The sequence below is a fragment of the Sorex fumeus genome, unplaced genomic scaffold (genome assembly GCF_029834395.1).
Source record: "Sorex fumeus unplaced genomic scaffold, SorFum_2.1 ptg000142l, whole genome shotgun sequence".
Lineage (NCBI taxonomy): Eukaryota > Metazoa > Chordata > Mammalia > Eulipotyphla > Soricidae > Sorex > Sorex fumeus.
The window spans coordinates 4133880-4151107 of record NW_026606199.1 but is presented as its reverse complement, the minus strand read 5'-3'; the positions used below and the strand labels follow the sequence as shown (position 1 = coordinate 4151107).

The 17228-nt window shown below is 63.4% G+C and overlaps 1 protein-coding gene across 1 annotated transcript in view; it reads left to right on the top strand.

Moving 5' to 3' along the window:
• The window catches only part of CFAP46 (cilia and flagella associated protein 46), a 50138-nt gene that overhangs the window by 13905 nt on the left and 19005 nt on the right, over positions 1-17228 (top strand). The window contains 19 exon segments of the mRNA XM_056106710.1: positions 38-158; positions 662-785; positions 2021-2160; positions 2370-2488; positions 3129-3262; positions 3661-3873; positions 4296-4461; positions 4777-4923; positions 5097-5204; positions 5813-5979; positions 11165-11296; positions 11923-12085; positions 13620-13704; positions 14226-14364; positions 14789-14972; positions 15770-15929; positions 16017-16204; positions 16537-16716; positions 16894-17019. Of these exon segments, the coding sequence (XP_055962685.1) occupies positions 38-158; positions 662-785; positions 2021-2160; positions 2370-2488; positions 3129-3262; positions 3661-3873; positions 4296-4461; positions 4777-4923; positions 5097-5204; positions 5813-5979; positions 11165-11296; positions 11923-12085; positions 13620-13704; positions 14226-14364; positions 14789-14972; positions 15770-15929; positions 16017-16204; positions 16537-16716; positions 16894-17019 (2796 nt within the window).

The window sequence follows — 17228 nt, the reverse complement described above, 5'->3', positions numbered from 1 at the left end:
TCGGCGCCCGCGCCCCCTCAGCCCTCGCTCCCCACAGGCCAAGAAAGCCACCCCCAAGGACAGCGTGCGCAAGAAGCGGGCGCTCCTGGTGAATGCCGGCCTGGCCCTCGCCCCGGACACCTTCCAGATCGTGCTGGACAGCGAGAACGAGGCCAAAGGTCAGGGCCGTGGCCGTCTCTCCCCTCAGGACCCTCTCACCGGGCCCGGCCATGGGGACGTCCCCTTGAACTTGGGAGTCATGGGGTCAGGGTCTGTCCTGTGTCCCCCAACCTCCACTGCCATCCAGCCGGTCTCCTGCTCACCCTGGCCTCCCAGCCTCATGCAGGGTGACTCTCCGGGACAGAGCTGGAGGCCGGCTTGGTCCGTCCCCGCCGCTCCCGCCCGAGCCAGCGTGACCCCAGCGTGGGCCTGCGGGGGTGGGGGGCAGGTCACGACTCTCCTTTGGCCCCAGGGTGCTGTCCCCAGCTTGTCCCCTGAATGTGAGCAGCCTCCTGCCCTTGGGGGTGTCCCGGGGGCTGCAGCTGCCCCAAGCCCTGTGGGGCTGTGCCTGCCAGGAGGGGCGGCCATGCCCGAGCCCTGCCCGTGTCCCGCTGTGGCAGGTTGGATGGGCAGCGTGGTCGGTCGGGGGGTGGGTCCAGGAATGAGGGCTCTGTCCCCCCAGTCTCCACCGGGAAGCACCGAGGCCGCTTCACCTACCTCTTCGCCAAGGCGCGTCACCACATCCTCTGCGTGGAAAAGGCCGCAGGGCACCTGAGACGCCTGGGGAACAAGAACAACCAGGAGAGGTGAGAGGAGAAGGCCACAGGCCTCAGCGCCTGCACCCGTGCCCACACCTGTGCCCACACCTGAGCCCACACCTGAGCCCGCACCTGCATCCACACCTGTACCACACCTGAACCCACATCTGTGCCCACACCTGAGCCCACACCTGCACCCACACCTGTAGCACACCTGCACCCACACTTGAGCCCACACCTGAGCCCACACCTGCACCCACACCTGTACCACACCTGAACCCACACCTGAGCCCACACCTGCTCCCACACCTGTCGCACACCTGCACCCACACTTGAGCCTACACCTGAGCCCACACCTGCACCCACACCTGTACCACACCTGAACCCACACCTGAGCCCACACCTGCACCCACACCTGTCGCACACCTGCACCCACACTTGAGCCCACACCTGAGCCCACACCTGCACCCACACCTGTCGCACACCTGCACCCACACTTGAGCCCACACCTGAGCCCACACCTGCACCCACACCTGTACCACACCAGCGCCCACACCTGCACCCACACCTGTAGCACACCTGCACCCACACTTGAGCCCACACCTGTAACACACCTGAGTACACACCTGCACCCACACCTGAGCCTACACCCGCGCCCACACCTGTAGCAACCTACACCCACACCTGAGCCCACACCTGAGTCCATACCCGCGCCCACACCTGTAGCACACCTGTACCCACACCTAAGCCTACACCTGAGCCCACACCTGAGCCCATACCTGTACCCATAGCTGAGCCCACACCTAAGCCCACAACTGTACCTCACCTGAGCCCATACCTGAGCACTATACCTGAGCCCACACCTGTGCCCACACCTGTAACACACCTGACTCCACACCCGCGCCCACACCTGTAGCATACCTGCACCCACACCCGAGCCCACACCTGCGCCCACACCTGTACCACACCTGAGCCTATACCTGTGCCCACACCTGAGCCCACACCTGAGCCCACACCTGAGCCCACACCTGAGTCCACACCTGAGCCCACACCTGCACCCACATCTGAACCCACACCTGAGTCCACACCTGAGCCCACACCTGAGCCCACACCTGAGCCTATACCTGTGCCCACACCTGAGTCCACACCTGAGCCCACACCTGAGCCCACACCTGAGTCCACACCTGAGTCCACACTGAGCCCACACCTGTACCCATACCTGAGCCCACACCTGAGCCCACGCCTGAGCCCCACCTGGGGCTGCCATCTTGGCACCGGGGCAGGGTCTGGATCTGGACGGAGCTGGTGAAGGTGGCCCGGAAGCAGGGTGTGTGGGACGTGTGCCGGACGGCGTGCCGCTTCTGCCTGCTCTACGACGGCGTCAACGCGAAGAAGCTGCTGAGGGCCACCCGCAAGGGGGCAGGTGTGCAGGGCCGGGCCTGTCACTCGGGGTGCCGGGGCTCGGAGGGGGCGGGCGGCGAGGGGTGGCCTCTGGGTGGGGACCGAGAAGGCTGGTCTAGTGGTCGCCTGGAGTCCACCCGCGACCCCCGGCTGGGCCAGGGGAGGCCCTCAGGGGACCCCAGTGCGGGGAACTCTGCCGGGCCGCCTCTGGGACAGTGCAGGCTCCTGCAGGGAGGAAGCGACGAGGCCAGGACAACCTCCTGCTGGAGGCGCAGACGCAGTCGGACCTGAGCGTGCTGCCCCCCGAGCTGAAGAGAAAGTTCGCGGAGGTGGGCTTCATCTGCGGCGAGGTAGGCATGTAGACCGAGGGACAGACGGGCTCCTGGCGTCCAGCAGTGCCTCCAAGCATGTCTGCAGGCAGGGCGGGTCTGCACACAGCCGGGAGCACCAGGCTCTGGGCTGGGAGGTGGGATTGGGGTGGGGCTGGTGGGGATGGGGTGGGTCGGGGACTGGGCTGGGCTCTGGGCTGGGCTCTGGGCTGGGCTCTGGGCTGGGCTGGGCTGGACTTTGGGCTGGGGTGGGCTGAACTCTGGGCTGGGGTTGGGCTGGGCTGGGCTGTGTTGGGCTGGGCTGGCTCTGGGCTGGGCTGGGCTCTGGGCTGGGCTCTGGGCTGGGCTGGACTGGGCTGGGCTCTGGGCTGGGCTCTGGGCTGGGCTGGGCTGGGCTGGCTCTGGGCTGGGCTGGGCTCTAGGCTGGGCTGGGCTGGGGACAGGCTGGCCGCCAGGTGTGAGGTGCCTGGAGAACTTTGGTTTCTCCCTTCTCCGTGGCTGAGGCGGGTTCTCCAGTGAGGGCAGATCTTGGGTGCCAGCAGGCCACTGTGTGCTGTGGAAGCAGAGCCGTGGACCCGTCGGCCTGTGCTGGGCGTGTGTGGGAGTGTGGGAGGACGTGGGGGCTCTCACCCGTCCCTGCCCCCTCTGCGGCCCCCTGCAGGCCACCATCCAGCTGCTCCAGGCAGAGGGGGTGAGACTGAATGACAGCCCCCGTCCCCCCGAGGACCTGAGCCAGCACGCGGCCGGCTTCGTGCTGGAGTCCCCGGAGGACAATGAGGAGTGGCTTCTGTACAGGTAGTGGCCAGGGGCCGGCCCAGAGCACTAGGGTGGGGGTGGGACGGGCCTGGCTGCATTGGAGTGCTGGGGCCGGGGGCCGGGCCACAGTGGGCAGTGGTGCAGCGTCCAGGGAGGCGAGCCCTGGGCCCTGAGATCTCCCCGCGGTCTCAGCTGTGGCCGCTTTGGTGTGGAACCTGCACGCAGCCTGGACAGGGCTCCTGCCGCCAGGACCCACCTGCTCCTGGCAGTGACTCTGAGCCCAGCTGGGCCAGCGCCTGCCCGGCTGTGGCCCACGGAGTCCAGGAGGTGGCCGGGAGCCGCGGGTGGAGGGGGAACAGGGAGCCTGAGCTCAGGGGCCCACCGGTGGCCGCCAAAGGGCATGTGGCGCCCGTCCTGAGTGCCGGTGCCTGCGGCAGCACGTGGATAGCGAGCCTGTCCCAGCTGGCCATGAGCAGCTGGCTGCGGGCCGCCGAGATTGGCCGTGAGCTGCAGGAGGCGTGGGTGGTGCAGAACGCCATGGCGTACGTGCTGAACCACAACTACCACCTCATCGTGGCCGGGCGGCAGAAGGAGCTGGTGGGCGCCTTGCAGCAGCTCCTGGGCATCATCAAGTCCATGGGCCACTGCGGGTAGGTCTGTGGAGTCGCAGCGCCCCCTGGAGGAGGGGAGGGAGGGAGCGGGGCTGGGAGGAGGCCCCCTCTCCCCGCCCCCACCCAAGACCCTGACCTGCGTCTGCGCAGCTGTGGCCTCAGCCGGGCCTGACTCAGACCCCCACCAGGCTCAGGGCGTGGGACCGGAGGTGGTCTCTGCACCTGTCAGCACTGGGGACCCCAACGGTCCTTGGGGAGGGCGTCCCGGGCGCTGCGAGGAGTGAGGGGCAGCTCGGGGAGACCCGCCCGCCCCACGCTGGACGCTCTGCCACTGACCACATACGTGAGGACGGCTTCCACGGTGGTGTGGGGCCTCCGGGGGGAGCACGAGGCCCCACAGAGCCCGTGGCCCCCGGGGCGTGGCCTGGACGGAGGTACTTCCCGCCTGCGCCTCCTTCCAGAGACCCCTTGATCGAGGCCTCCGTGTGCAACAACCTCGCCCGAGGCCTGATCCTCAGCTGGATCCCGGCCCACCCCCCGGAAAGGTCTAGAAAGGCCGTGCGCTCGAATCTCCAGCACGTGCCCCTGGACGCCAACGCCGCCTCGGAGATCGGGACCGCGGTGGAGGTGCGGCCACCAGGGGCGGGGCTGGGGCCACGGGGCCATGTGGCTCCTGCCCTCGCTTGCTCTGACCCCCTCGAGGGTGGGTGGTTGGCGTGTACACGGTTCCCGCCGGGAAAAGGACCGGCCTGTGGTCACTGCAGACCGGAGTGTCCGGGGTGGCCAGTGCAGGGCCTATCTGCAGAGCTGGCGCCGGGGCAGGAGCTGTGACCTGCGGCACCCAGGGAGCAGGGGTCAGGGTGGGAAGGCGGGAAGGCGGGAGGGCGGGAGGGACAGCGGCCAGCATGAGCCTGGGCCGTCAGCGGTGCGCCGCCCCCTCAGGTCTGCGAGCTGGCCCTGAGCCTGTCCGGGGGGGCCGTGCCCGGGGAGGACGTCCCTGTCCAGGTGCGCCAGCAGCTCATCGCCACCTGGGTGAAGGCCAAGCAGCTGTTGCAGCAGCAGATCGGGCCGCGGCTGGTCCCCGAGGAGGTGAGCGCCCACGGGGCTGCAAGCCGTCCGCATCCAGCCCTGGGGACTCTGTCCTGTGGGGGACACGGGCCGCAGCCCAGGGACTCGGGGAGCCCCGTGTGCCAGGGGCTGGGTTGCGGTGGCCCGAGTGCCGGCTCCCAGATCCTCCATCCTGTCCCCCTCCCCCCCCTCAGGGCACCAGCGAGAAGGTCAGCGCCGTGAGCAAGGTCCTCGTGGCTCTGGAGATGTTCTCATGCAACGGGCTGGGCCTCATGGACTTCACCGTGCCCCCGCTGGCCCAGGCAGGTGCCCGCCTCTCCCTCCCTTGCCTCCCCTCCCTCCCCCCCGCCTTCCTGTCCCAGGGCTTCCGTTCCTGTGTGAACCGCACCTGGGTATGGGCAGAGCCTCACCTCCTGCTCCGAGGCGCCAGGGGCACAGGGTGCCCGACAGGCAGGTCCCCAGGGCCCTGTCCCCCCCATAGGTCCCCAGGGCCCTGTCCCCCCAGGCTGTGTCCTCCCCAGTCAGTGTCCCCGCCGGCAGGTCCCCAGGCAGGTCCCCAGGGCCCTGTCCCCCCCATAGGTCCCCAGGGCCCTGTCCCCCCAGGCTGTGTCCCCCCCAGTCAGTGTCCCCCCCGGCAGGTCCCCAGGCAGGTCCCCAGGGCCCTGTCCCCCCTAGTTGGTGTCCACCCTCCCAGGCAGGTCCCCAGGCAGGTCCCCAGGGCCCTGTCCCCCCTAGTTGGTGTCCACCCTCCCAGGCAGGTCCCCAGGCAGGTCCCCAGGCACTGGGGTGCTGCCCTCGTTCGCCCATGTGGCACGGCCATGGGGCTGTGGCTGCCGAGGCCCGACCTGCTGCCCACAGTCCCAGCGTCCTCAGGCCCAGTAGGACAGCTGATGGCAGTTCCTTACTGCAGGTCGTGTCCATGGCGTCCGAGTGCAGGTGGACGGACCCCGTGGTGGAGCTTCAGGCCCACATGAGGCTGGCCCACTTTGCCTACGCAGCCCGCAACCACGAGCTGACCGTGGCCTGCGCGCAGAAGGCCGTCCAGATGGCCATCACGCTCCTGAGGGTCACCAACCCGTAAGCCACCCCGGGCGGCCGCTGGGGCCGGTGGGGAGGGTCAGGCTTGCGCCATCTGGGGTGCCCGTTGGTGAGACAGGGCCCGTCCCTGCCCCCGAGAACCCGTGATGGGCAGGAGTGTCCGGGTTGAGAGCCACAGCCGTGACGTGACCTTGCCGGGTGGGTGCCACCAGGGAACACGTCAGGAGGGGAGTGTGCGCTGACCGGACAGGGGCTTCTGGTCACGGGCAGAGACGAGGCAGCGAGGGAGAACCGGCCACACTCACGGTCAGAAGGTGGAGGCAGGCCTGAGCCTCAGTTCCTGGCAAGGCGGGGAGAGGCCGTGGGGGGCGTGGGGGCCGTGGGGGCAAGTGTCCGTGGGGGCGTGGGGGCGAGTGGCCAACTGCCCCCGTGGCAGGACGGGGACTGGGCACATCGCTCCTGGCCGTGTGCAGTGAGCTTTGGTGTCAGTCTTTCCGGCCTTCCTGAGGATGTGGCCTGCAGCTCCACAGTCCTCAGAGGGACAAGCGCTTCTGGAAGCAGGTCAGTGCCCAGGGGACCCAGGGCACCTCCAGGACGCGGCGGTCAGGGCCGGGTCGGCCCCCAGCCCCAGAGCACCCACATGCCTCACCCGCCTCCCGCCGCCGAGTCACGTCTTATTTTAAAGCAGTGAGTCTCAACTCTCTGGATCTTAATAGACTCATCCATTCACGGACACATACGTGCACCTCTGTCCACACACGCGCGCGCTCACACACACACATCCTGGCAGGGAGAGCCTGGCGGGCGGAGCCACACTGCGGGCCAGGGCGCCCTCTGGTGGCAGCCGGTGTGCCGCGTCGGCTTCCTACTGGCGGGCCCCTCTCTCCCGCCACACAGACCTCAGGCCGCCTCAGGAAGGCAGGACCCGGGGTCCAGCCCACAAGGGCTGCGGCTCTAGGTGATGCACCTTCAAAAAATGGTTACGCTTCTTTCCGAATGCCTGTGTTCATTTTTTCTATTTTACAAATTGTGTCAAAACTCTAATGGGGACTTGGTCAAGGTCATTTTTAGAGTAGAGGTGAAAATGATTCTTGCGATTTGTTAAAAAATATAGTACAGGGGCCAAAGTGACAGTTCAGTGGAGGGAAGGGTGCTGACCTGGCACATGTCTGACCCAGGTTCAACCCCTGGCACCCCTATGGCCCCCTGAGCACCACCAGGAGTAATTCTTGAGCACAGAATCAGGAGCGACCCCTGAGTATCATCAGGAATAATTTGTGAGCGCAGAATCAAGAGTGACCCCTGAGCACCACCGAGGGTGACCCAAAAGCAAAAGTGTAGTCACTAATAAATTTGTATTTTCAACTCTCAAGTGTGTAGTAACTAGACTCATCTTTATACAGATACTATTAATGTGAAAAAGAAATATTAACAAGAAAATTCTCATGGTTCACCAGAATTGTAAAGCAAGGATTAGGGGAATAGAGTCTAACGAGTTCCTTAATTCTGAGGAGAGCGAGAGTGACAGGTGCTCTTTGAGATGAGTGACAGATCAGTGCTGTCACTCTGAGCGGGTGACAGAACGAGGTCAGAGAAGCTCTCTGACTCTGAGGAGGTGACGCAGCAGGTGCTCTTGAAGGAGGTGTGTGGCAGAGAAAATGATCTCCCTCTGAGGAGGTGGGGGAGAGACACAAGCGCTCTCACTCTGAGGAGACTACAGAGAACTAACTCTCTCTCTCTGAGAAGGTGCATGCCAGAGACGAGCACTGTCACTCTGAGGAGGCGACAGGGAACAGACTCTCACTCCGAGATGCCTAACGGAACAAGCACTCTCATTCTGAGCAGGTGACAGAACTAGGGCTCTCCATCTGGAGAGACAAGTGACAGAGAGAAGTGCTCTCACACTCTGAGGAGATGAGTGACAGCGCAGGCACGCTAGGCCGAGGTGGCGATTGACAGAGAGCCACCAGTCTCCCCGTGCGAAGGCAGGCCGTGCAACACTGGTTTCTCAGTGCTCGGAGGCAGCCCTGGAATGTGGTTCTAAGCTTGAGAGAGATTTGAATTGCTCAGTAAGAGTCAGGATGATCTTTCTCGGGTCCCCAGACGTTCAGAAAAATCCACCTCAGGAATAGGGCCGACTTGTACTTTCTTACAAAGATTAACCCCCAAATCAACAGGACAAAGATGCTCACCGTTCAGTTGGCTGCCTGACACCTGACACCTGTCTTCCTTTAACTGAAGCCACGTCACTAACATTCTTGACAAAAGAACACCAGAGTCCAGAATAAAACATAATTCTAGCCATGGCAAAAACATCTACCTGACCCATACCAGGTGAAAGGACAGTCAGTAGGTCCAGACAGCACAAGAGCTGAAATCAGAGGACAGCCATTTCAAGCCGCTTTATAAATACATGAAAGGATATTTAATGGAGGATTTAGAATGCAGCTGGGAAGTTTCAACCAAGAAGTGGAGAGCACATAGAGAATCAGGAGAAATCTCAAGACCAGAAACACAGTGTCTGAAGTGGAAATGCCACCAGGAGAGCAGGACCTCTGGGCCTAGAGGGTGACAGATGGCTATGGGGGACCTCACAGGGCCAGGGCCAAACCTGGATTCCAGCTGCCCATACCCAGGCCTGACAAAGTAAGTCAACAGGCCACTGAAACAGACTCCCCAGGAGCAGAGGCCAAAATAAAGCAGAGTTTGGGACCAGGGAGGGAGAGCCCAGGTCGTAGCACACGCCGTGCACATGCGTGACCCCGCTTTGCAGGAGAGAGAGCCCGGGCCGTAGGACATGCCATGCACATGTATGACCCAGCTTTGCAGGAGGGAGAGCCCAGGCTGTAGGACACGCCGTACTCATGCATGACCTGGCTTTGCGAGAGGGAGAGAACAGGCCATAGCACACGCCGTGCAAGTGCCGTCCCCGGCTTTGCTCTCGAGCTCCATAGGCCTCCTGAGCATCCCTGGGGTAGGCCGGGGGCACGGGCCCCCCACACCCTGTCCTCGTGCCTTCACAGGCCGAGGTTGCCGGGAGGGCCACTGCTTGGAAGGGCCCCTACAGATACAGTGAGCAGGACGTGGCCGCTAGGGTCATCCCAGGATGACAGAGGCCAGGACACAGGACAGAGAACATAGATTTGAGAACGACACTGGAAAGTATTTTCAGTTGAATTTAAAATATTGATCCAGAGAACCAAGAATGTTGGTGAACTGTGCGCAGGACGAGCCAGAGGAACACGTGGGTTTTCACGGTGACCCACGTGGCGCACGGCGGAATCCAGGCGCTGACGCTGCAGTTCAGAGTTTGGAATGAGAAAGCTGTCAGAGGGGCCCACGTTGCCTGAACATCCGTCCCACACGAAGGCACAGCCCTGCCATTCTGGCCGACCAGGAGAATCCGACCGCGAAGAGCGCAGAGCAAGAAACGCAGGAGGGAAGTGCGGCTGAAAGAGGATCTGGGGTGGCCAGGGAAGTCCCGCTGAGCCCGAGTCTCGGATGTGGGTGGACCAAAGGCCTCTCACTCGACTCTGTCATTTAAAGGACACTTTTGTATTCAAAAGCGTGTGTGAGTGGCATCCAAACAAACTGGACCGAAGGACCTTGCCCACAGCGGGGGAATGTCAGCCCCTCAGGCAGCCGCGTGGAGACGCCCCAGAGAGGTCACGGCAGAGCTTGCTCCTGACCCCGGGTCCCACCTTCCCCCAAACCCAGCAGCACCGAGCTGGAAGGGGGTCAACACACCCTTTGGCCCAATGTCCAGGGAACGGAACACCCCGAATGTCAGCAACAGATGAATGGACAGAGACGCAGCAGGATGAAGGGAAGACTGAGCCCTGCCTGGGACGTGTGTGGGGGGCCGCGAAGTGAATCCAAGGGAGGAGGACGAGGACCCCCTGACATCCACAGAGAAATCAAGGAGGGCTCAGGCAGTCTGAGCGATGCCAGACCCTGCCCTGGAGCTGAGACCGCCCAGAGGTTGGGGAGGAGGAGGTGGACGGGAAGGGCACAGACACCACGGCGGAGAGTCTCTGGGGACGGTGAAGGGACAGGGTCTGTCCCCCAAGACCCTGACGAGTGACTCTATTATAACAAAAATCTACCGGGCCTCTTTGCAGGTGGACGCTTTTTTGGTTAATATTGTTAACTTCCTCTGTCCTTAACAGGTTTGCCAAGCTTTTCCTAGTAATACTTTATCTTTCTTGTACTTATATTACTTTTTGAGGCCCCATAACTTGCAAAGGTACTTATGAGTGAGTTTCAGACATGCAATATTCCCATCCCAATCCCGTTGGCAGTGCCCACTCCCTCCCCCGCCCCAGCCACCTCTGTGGTGGTCGTCCTTCTGCGGGTGCTCTGGGGTCCGGCGCTGATGCGCACAGGATGACTTCCGTGTGTGCTGCTGTACCCGCCTCCCACCGTTGGCTTGATTACCCTCTCCTGATGGTGTCCGGGGAGGCAAACATTGCGAGCCTCTAAGGCCGTGGCCAGGGGCCGTGACAGGGGCCTTGCAGGAGGGCGAGAGGTGCCTGGGGAAGCAGAGGCCACATGGGATGGCCTGGAGCACGGCAGCGGCCTCAGCAGTGTGAGACGAGCCAGTGGCCTCCGGACAGAGCAGAGTGGGAGGCGCTCGCCCTGCCCCCGGCTGGCGTGGGCTCCATCTCTGGCACCCCACAGGCCCCCGAGTGCACCAGAGCGGTCCCAAGTGCAGAGCCAGGGGGAACCCCTGGGCAGCGAGTGTGGCCCCCAAAACCAAGGTCCTGAAGGGTCCACTCAGCCCATGTGCCCCTGTCGAGCTGGGGCAGGGGGTCCTGGTGACGCTGCCCCCTGTACCCCCAGGTCCTGGACACCGTCCCCCCAGCAGCCGGGCGAGCACCTGCTCACAGAACAGGCGGCGGGGGGCCCATCGAGCTTGGTCGGTCAGCAGAGGTCTAGGGGGGAGGAGCCGGGCCAAAGAAGACTAAGTTTTGGGGGTCAGTTCCTGGAGGCCTCTGAGAGAACCGTAATCTGGGGCACATAAGTGGGACCCCACATTTCCCTTGGACGGGTCAGCTGTGCTGGAGGTCACTCACCCCCCCCCCCCGAGCCTGTTCTCCCCAAGCTGCTGTGCGTGGGCTGACCTCCACAGTGAGTTCTGGTTGGGGGTGTCCCGGGCTTCCTGCGGAGTCAAGCCCAGCACTGTCCCCGGGCCCGTGTCCACCGAGCTCTCGTCCCTTCGCAGGGCCGAGGTCCCTCTGCTGGCCGAGATGCTGAGCAGCACCTGCTACGTCCAGGGCCGCAGCATCATAGAGAACATGAAGGGCCAGAAGAGGCTGCGGCACGTGGCGGCCAGGGCCTTCCTGGAGGGCGTAAGGTGCGCCCACGGGCTGTGCGGGTGTGCCCCGTTGGGGCTGCCTCAGCGTGTGTTGGCTGTGTCCTGTGTGGGTGTGTCCTGTGTATCTGGGCCCTGTGTGGCTCTGTCCTGTGTGACTGTGCCCTATATGGGTGGGTCCTGTGTGGTGTGTACCCTGTGTGGGTGCATCCTGTGTGGGTGTATCTTATGTGACTATGTCCTGTGTGGGAGTTTCCTGTGTGGCATGTGTCCTGTGTGTTCTTATGGAGGTTTCCTGCTTGTGCTGTGTCATGTTCTGGGCTGTATTGTATGTGTGTGTGTGTGTGTGTGTGTGTGTGTGTGTCCTGTGGTGTATGACGTGGCAGCTTCTGTACAAGACTGGCCATCCCCGGTGGCCCCTTGGTGGCCAGGCTTGCTTGCTGTGTGGAAGCTACTTCTCTGGGCAGCTGACTGCGTGCGCAGCGCCTGTGAAGGGCACCCGGCAACGTGTGCAGAGAGGCAGGTCCTGGACTCCCGGGTCCTGCCCTCTTTGTTCGCCCTCAGCTCCGTGGTCGGTGTCCCAGGAGTGACACTGTCTTGTGGACTTGTCTCCGTGGCTGGCGCTCTGGGCATGACGTCACTGGACTTAGCCCCGGTCTCCTCCCCAGGTTCGCTGGCATTGCCGAGAACAGCGCCCTGGTGCTGCTGGGCGCGCGGCACTTCTGGAACTCGTGGCTCCCCATGCTGGGCTCGGCGGCCAGCAGGAAGATGTGCCGGAGCAGCCTGCAAAAGGTCATCCACATCATCAACAAGACGGAGGCCAAGAAGCCGGTACTGTGGCCACAAGCGCAGGCCCCGGGACGGGCGGGGCAGACAGCGGCCCCGGTGGACCCTGAGGCGGGCACCGTGGTCAGAAGCCCTGCAGGGCAGCGGCTTGAGCCCTCCACCTGCTGAGACTCAGCACGTCTGGGGCAGGGACGAGCGGCTGGCAATGGAGCAGTGCCGAGTGTGGGCACCCTGTGCCCCCCCACCCCCAGGAAGCTTCCTCAGGGCCTGACGGCTCTGTGAGGTCTATGTGGGGCCGCCCTGGGTGGCTGGCACCCCCTTAGCCCAGCAGCCTCGGCCTCTGGAGCTGCTGCTGGGCTCCGCATCACCAGTGCACGCCCACCCTGCAGGAGTCTCTCGGGGACCAGCCTCCGCTCCAGACTCCACAGGGCTCCCGAGGCCGTCGGGGTGCAGTCACGGTGGCTTCATGTGAGCCCACCCCCTCCACCATGTGGCAGGACCTGTGACCTGTTCACACCACTGCAGCCTGCATGGGTGTCTGCCTGTCTCACCAAGGCACTGCTAGGACTGTGGCTTTCGGTGGTTTGGGGTCTCCACCTCCGAGGAGAATTGCTGTGACCTGCAGGTTCACTGTCCAAGTGCACAAGGCCCACCACTGTTTCCACAGCAGGGCCTCTGGGGTGCCATGCCTCTCCTCGCCGTGAAGAACAGCCACTCCTGGTCTGACTGACTATGAGGTGCTGAGGGAGAGCTGCTCAGTCTGTGAGACACTGAGGGACAGCCACTCCATGCATGACTGAGACATTGAGGGTCAGTCGCCCTATGTCTAACTGACTGAGACATTGAAGAGAGCCAGCCCATACTTGACTGACTGAGACACTGAGGACAGCACTCTATGTCTAACTGACTGAGACATTAACAATAGCCACTCCACGTCCGACTGACTGAGACACTGAGTAACAGCCACTCCATGCTTGACGGAGACTCTGAGAGACAGTCACTCCATGTCTGACTGATTCAGACATTGAGGGTCAGCCACTCCATGTCCAACTGAATGAGACACTGAGGGACAGCCACTCCATGTCTGACTGACCGAAACACCGAGGGACAGCCACTTCATGTCCGACTGACTGAGATACTGAGGGTCAGTCACCCTATGTCTAACTGACTGAGACATTGAAAAGAGCCATCCCATACTCGACTGACTGAGACACTGAGGGACAGCCACTCCATGTTCGACTGACTGGCACACAGAGGACAGCCACTCCATGCTTGACTGAGACTCTGAGAGACAGTCACTCCATGTCCGACTGGTTCAGACACTGAGGGTCAGCCACTCCACGTCCGACTGAATGAGACAACTGAGGACAGCTGTTCTGAGTTGGCTGGTTGCATGTGGTAGCTAAATTTGTGGTGAGAACCTTTTCTTTTGGGTGAAAACAGCTTTTTGTAACTCAGTATTTCAGAAACTGTGCTCCAACTTTTGCAATTCGTTATGGAGCCTGATGTAAACTTGCCCGTGAAGTTTAGTAGATCGTGATTTCCTACTGTGCGTTTGCTCTCTTTGCTTTTACCTCAGAAAAAGAGAAAGATACTGCTTCTGCATCAGTGGCCGACGGCAGACTTCCAAAGCGGAGGGATCAGTGAAGGCTACTTCCTCCCAGGTGGGTAGTGCCAGCTGTCGTGCTAGGGCTGGGCGGCCCCAGAGAGAGCCAGCTCTGTTCTCACAGGAGGCCCACGGAGCCCCACAGAAGCCCCTGAGGTACACACAGGGAGGCCACGCCCACAGGCTCACACCATGCCCGGTCAGCGGGACGTGGCCTGTTACTCCCAGCCGCACAGTGCTAGAAATCCAGCCTCTGGATCACTCTGAGGTGAACCCTGTTCTTCACGCCCCGTAGTTCGCTCGCCTAGTTTAGAACAATCAAGGCATAGCACCAAATCCTACTTAGAGAAAAAAAAAGAGCTTTTTTGCCAAAAAATGACACTCTGTGCCCCCACAAGGCTCTGAGGCAGGCTTGTGAGCCTGTGCTCACTGCACGAGGTGACACGCGTGTCCAGAGTATCAGAGCCGGGAATAAGAGATCACGGCACGGAGCGCGCACAGGGCCGCCCCCGAGTGCCCCTCTGCAGCTGGGCCAAGCTCTGCACCAGGGCAGATGCTGCCCTCAGGTGCCGCCCACAGGTGCTGAGGAAGACCTGACACTGCGGGCTGCCCTCTACGGCCTCCTGTTCCACAGCTATGCTGACAATGAGGACTGGGCGGGCGGCCTCAAGGTGCTGGGCGAGGCCGCCCAGGTGCTGCCGCGGACCCCACACCGGCTGTGAGTGCCAAGACCCCCCACGGCACCAGCCTGCTCCTGCCTGGCCTCTCTGCCCCCTTCAGAAGCTGCGGCCTGAGACCCAGCACTCCCCTGACCCCCCTCAGTGAGCGTGACCAGTGCTCCTCATGCATGCCCAGTGCTCCCGGTCCTCCCTCACTGCGCGTGGCCAGTGCTCCCCGTCCTCCCTCTGTGCATGCCCAGTGCTCCCCATCCTTCCTCACTGTGTGTGGCCAGTGCTCCCTGTCCTCCCTCTGCGCGTGGCCAATGCTCCCTGTTCTCCCTCACTGTGTGTGGCCAATGCTCCCTATTCTCCCTCTGCGCGTGGCTAGTGCTCCCCGTTCTTCCTCACTGCGTGTGCCCAGTGCTCCCCGTCCTCCCTCACTGTGCGTGGCCAGTGCTCCCTCTTCCGTCCTCGCCACTCCAGCCTGATCTTCAAGCATATGATCATCGTCAAGGCCAAGCTGGGGCAGACGTTCCTGATGGAGATCCAGAAGTTCAAGGACGAGAGCGAGGACTACCTGGCGCACATGTGGTACCGCCTGGCCCTGAACTCCAAGAGCATCCACGGCCAGATGATGTGCTACCAGAACGCCATCCAGGCCTTGCAGGTGCGGCGGGAGGGGCCCAGCCTGGCCCTGCCCGTGTGGGGGCCTCGTGGGCGGCACCCACCACCTGCCGCTAGGGAGCTTGGACATGTCCCAGCCAGCCCCCGGCCCCCGCCAAGAGCCCAGGGCACACCCTCCTCGGTGGGCTTCGGGGGCTGCCCTGGCTTATCCGAAGGGACCGTGGGGCTTACCAAGGGACAGAGACGTCCCGAGGACAAGGACGGTGCTGCCAGTGCAGTCCCCACCCAAGCAGAGGCCGGGTGCAGCCATGCCCCCCTCTGGAGCCCAGGCAGGGCTGTGCCCATTGGGGACCAGGGACTGGCTGGCTCAACTCACTGTGTGGTCAGTGGAACCAAAGCCCATCCCCCTGGGCCAGAACGGGAAGGGTCACAGCGGGGCAGCCACTTCCCTCTTGTCCCCCTTCTGTGGGGAACCAGGTGCTTCTAGCGAGTTCTCGAAGGGATCAGCCGTTGTCACTTTGGACTTCAGGACATTTCGTCTCCCCGAGCCCCAGGCCCACGGGCCTCTCTCGCACATGCACGCTCCTGGCCCAGCCCCTCCAATCACTCAGCCTCACTCCCCTTCCTCCTCAGCCCACAGCCCAGGGCGTCTTGGTGTCCGAGAGGCGTCCTGCGGGCAGGGTGGGCTCTGGGGACATTCCACCCTGAGCAGGGGCCAGCAGAGGTGCGTTAGTTACGACGCAGAGCGGACGCGCCCTCTGGGAGGGGTGAGCTCCGGGACCCCTGCGGGGTTCGTTTCCCTGGGGCTGGGGCTGACGGTCGGTCGGGTGGCATCTGCAGAGGCCGGAGAGCAGGTGGCAGAAGGTGGACTACATCCTGGAGTTCAGCAAGTGGCTGTACTACAGACAGTTCCCACTGAACAACGTGGTCTTCCTGCTCCAGTGGGCCATCCACATCCTGCTGCGGATGGGGGCCCCCAGGGAGGCGCCCGAGCCGGCAGGTGGGTTCCTGGGGGTGGGGGGCCTGAGGCCCGTGAGGGCACAGGGCAGCCGGGTCCGGCTCACGCCCGGCTGACCCCGTGCCACAGAGGAGCCCCCGGAGAAGGCCGAGAGCCCGAAGCCGAGCCCGGGCGGCTGGGAGAGGCTGCGCAGTGTGCGGCAGCTGGAGGCGCTGGCCCGGGCCCACACGCTGCTGGCGCTGGTGACCGCGGCCTCCTCGCCTCGCTACGATGACCACTGCCTGCTGGCCTGCGCCTTCTTTCAGCACATCTGGAAGGTGGGAGGGTGCCTCTGCCCGGGATGCTGGGCTGCGCTGGCCAGGGGCCTCGGGGGCAGCTGCAGCCCCTCGTCCTCCTGAGCCCACGGTGGGGGGGGGGATTTACGCCCCCCGCCCCGAGCTACCCCTGCCCGGGCCGCCACCTCTCTGATGTGGCGTGGGCGGTTGCCTGCATCCCTGGTGCTGGTGGGCAGGAGGGCCAGGCAGTGCCCCTCTGCAGATACCTGGCTGCAAGGAGGCCGCGGGGGACCAGGCTGGTGTCTGGGCGTGAGCAGGGGTGGGGGGCACACGCGTGTCGGCAAACCTGGAGAACGTGTCCCCCCCCCCACTAGGTTTCTTTTCAAGCGGTACAACAAGCCATTTCTGAGAATAAAATCAGAGTAGCAGGCAGCACGCACACAGTCGTAGGCAGTACCCACTCGTTGCTGAACAAAAAAGAGAGGGACAAGAAGAAGGAGAGGGAGAGAGGGAAGGAGGAGAAGACCAAGGAGCCGAGCAAGGAGCTGAAGCCGGTGAGCCCGGCCCTCCTGGCGGCCGTGCGGGGCCCAGCCTGGGCGGGCTGTCTGGGCACAAGCAGCGTGGCTGGGGCTGCCCTCAGGGCTGGCCGCGGAGCTGCCGTCTCCAGCTGCACTTTTTAGAGCCAACCCCAGGCCCCTGCTTCTCACTCTCAGCCCGTGACTCCTGCCAAGCATCTGGAAGATCTCCCGGCGAGCATCACCGAGTGGGCGTCCTACTTCTGCCCTGTGGAGATGGTGTCCGTGCTCCAGATGGACAGGAGCGACTTCACGGTCAACGCCGTCAGCATCCCAAAGCCCGTGAGTCCATGTCAGGTCGCCCGAGGCCGCAGCCTCCCTCTGCCTCTCTGAGAAGCGCGTTCACCCCGGGAGGCCAGGCCGTGAGGCTGTTGTGCTTTCCCGCCCGCGGCCGTCCTCCTTCACGACGAGGAGTGGCCGCCTCAGCCAGCCTCACTCCTCTGGCCCTGCTCCGGTACCCAGCACTTGTGTGGGTGCCTAAGGAGATTCTG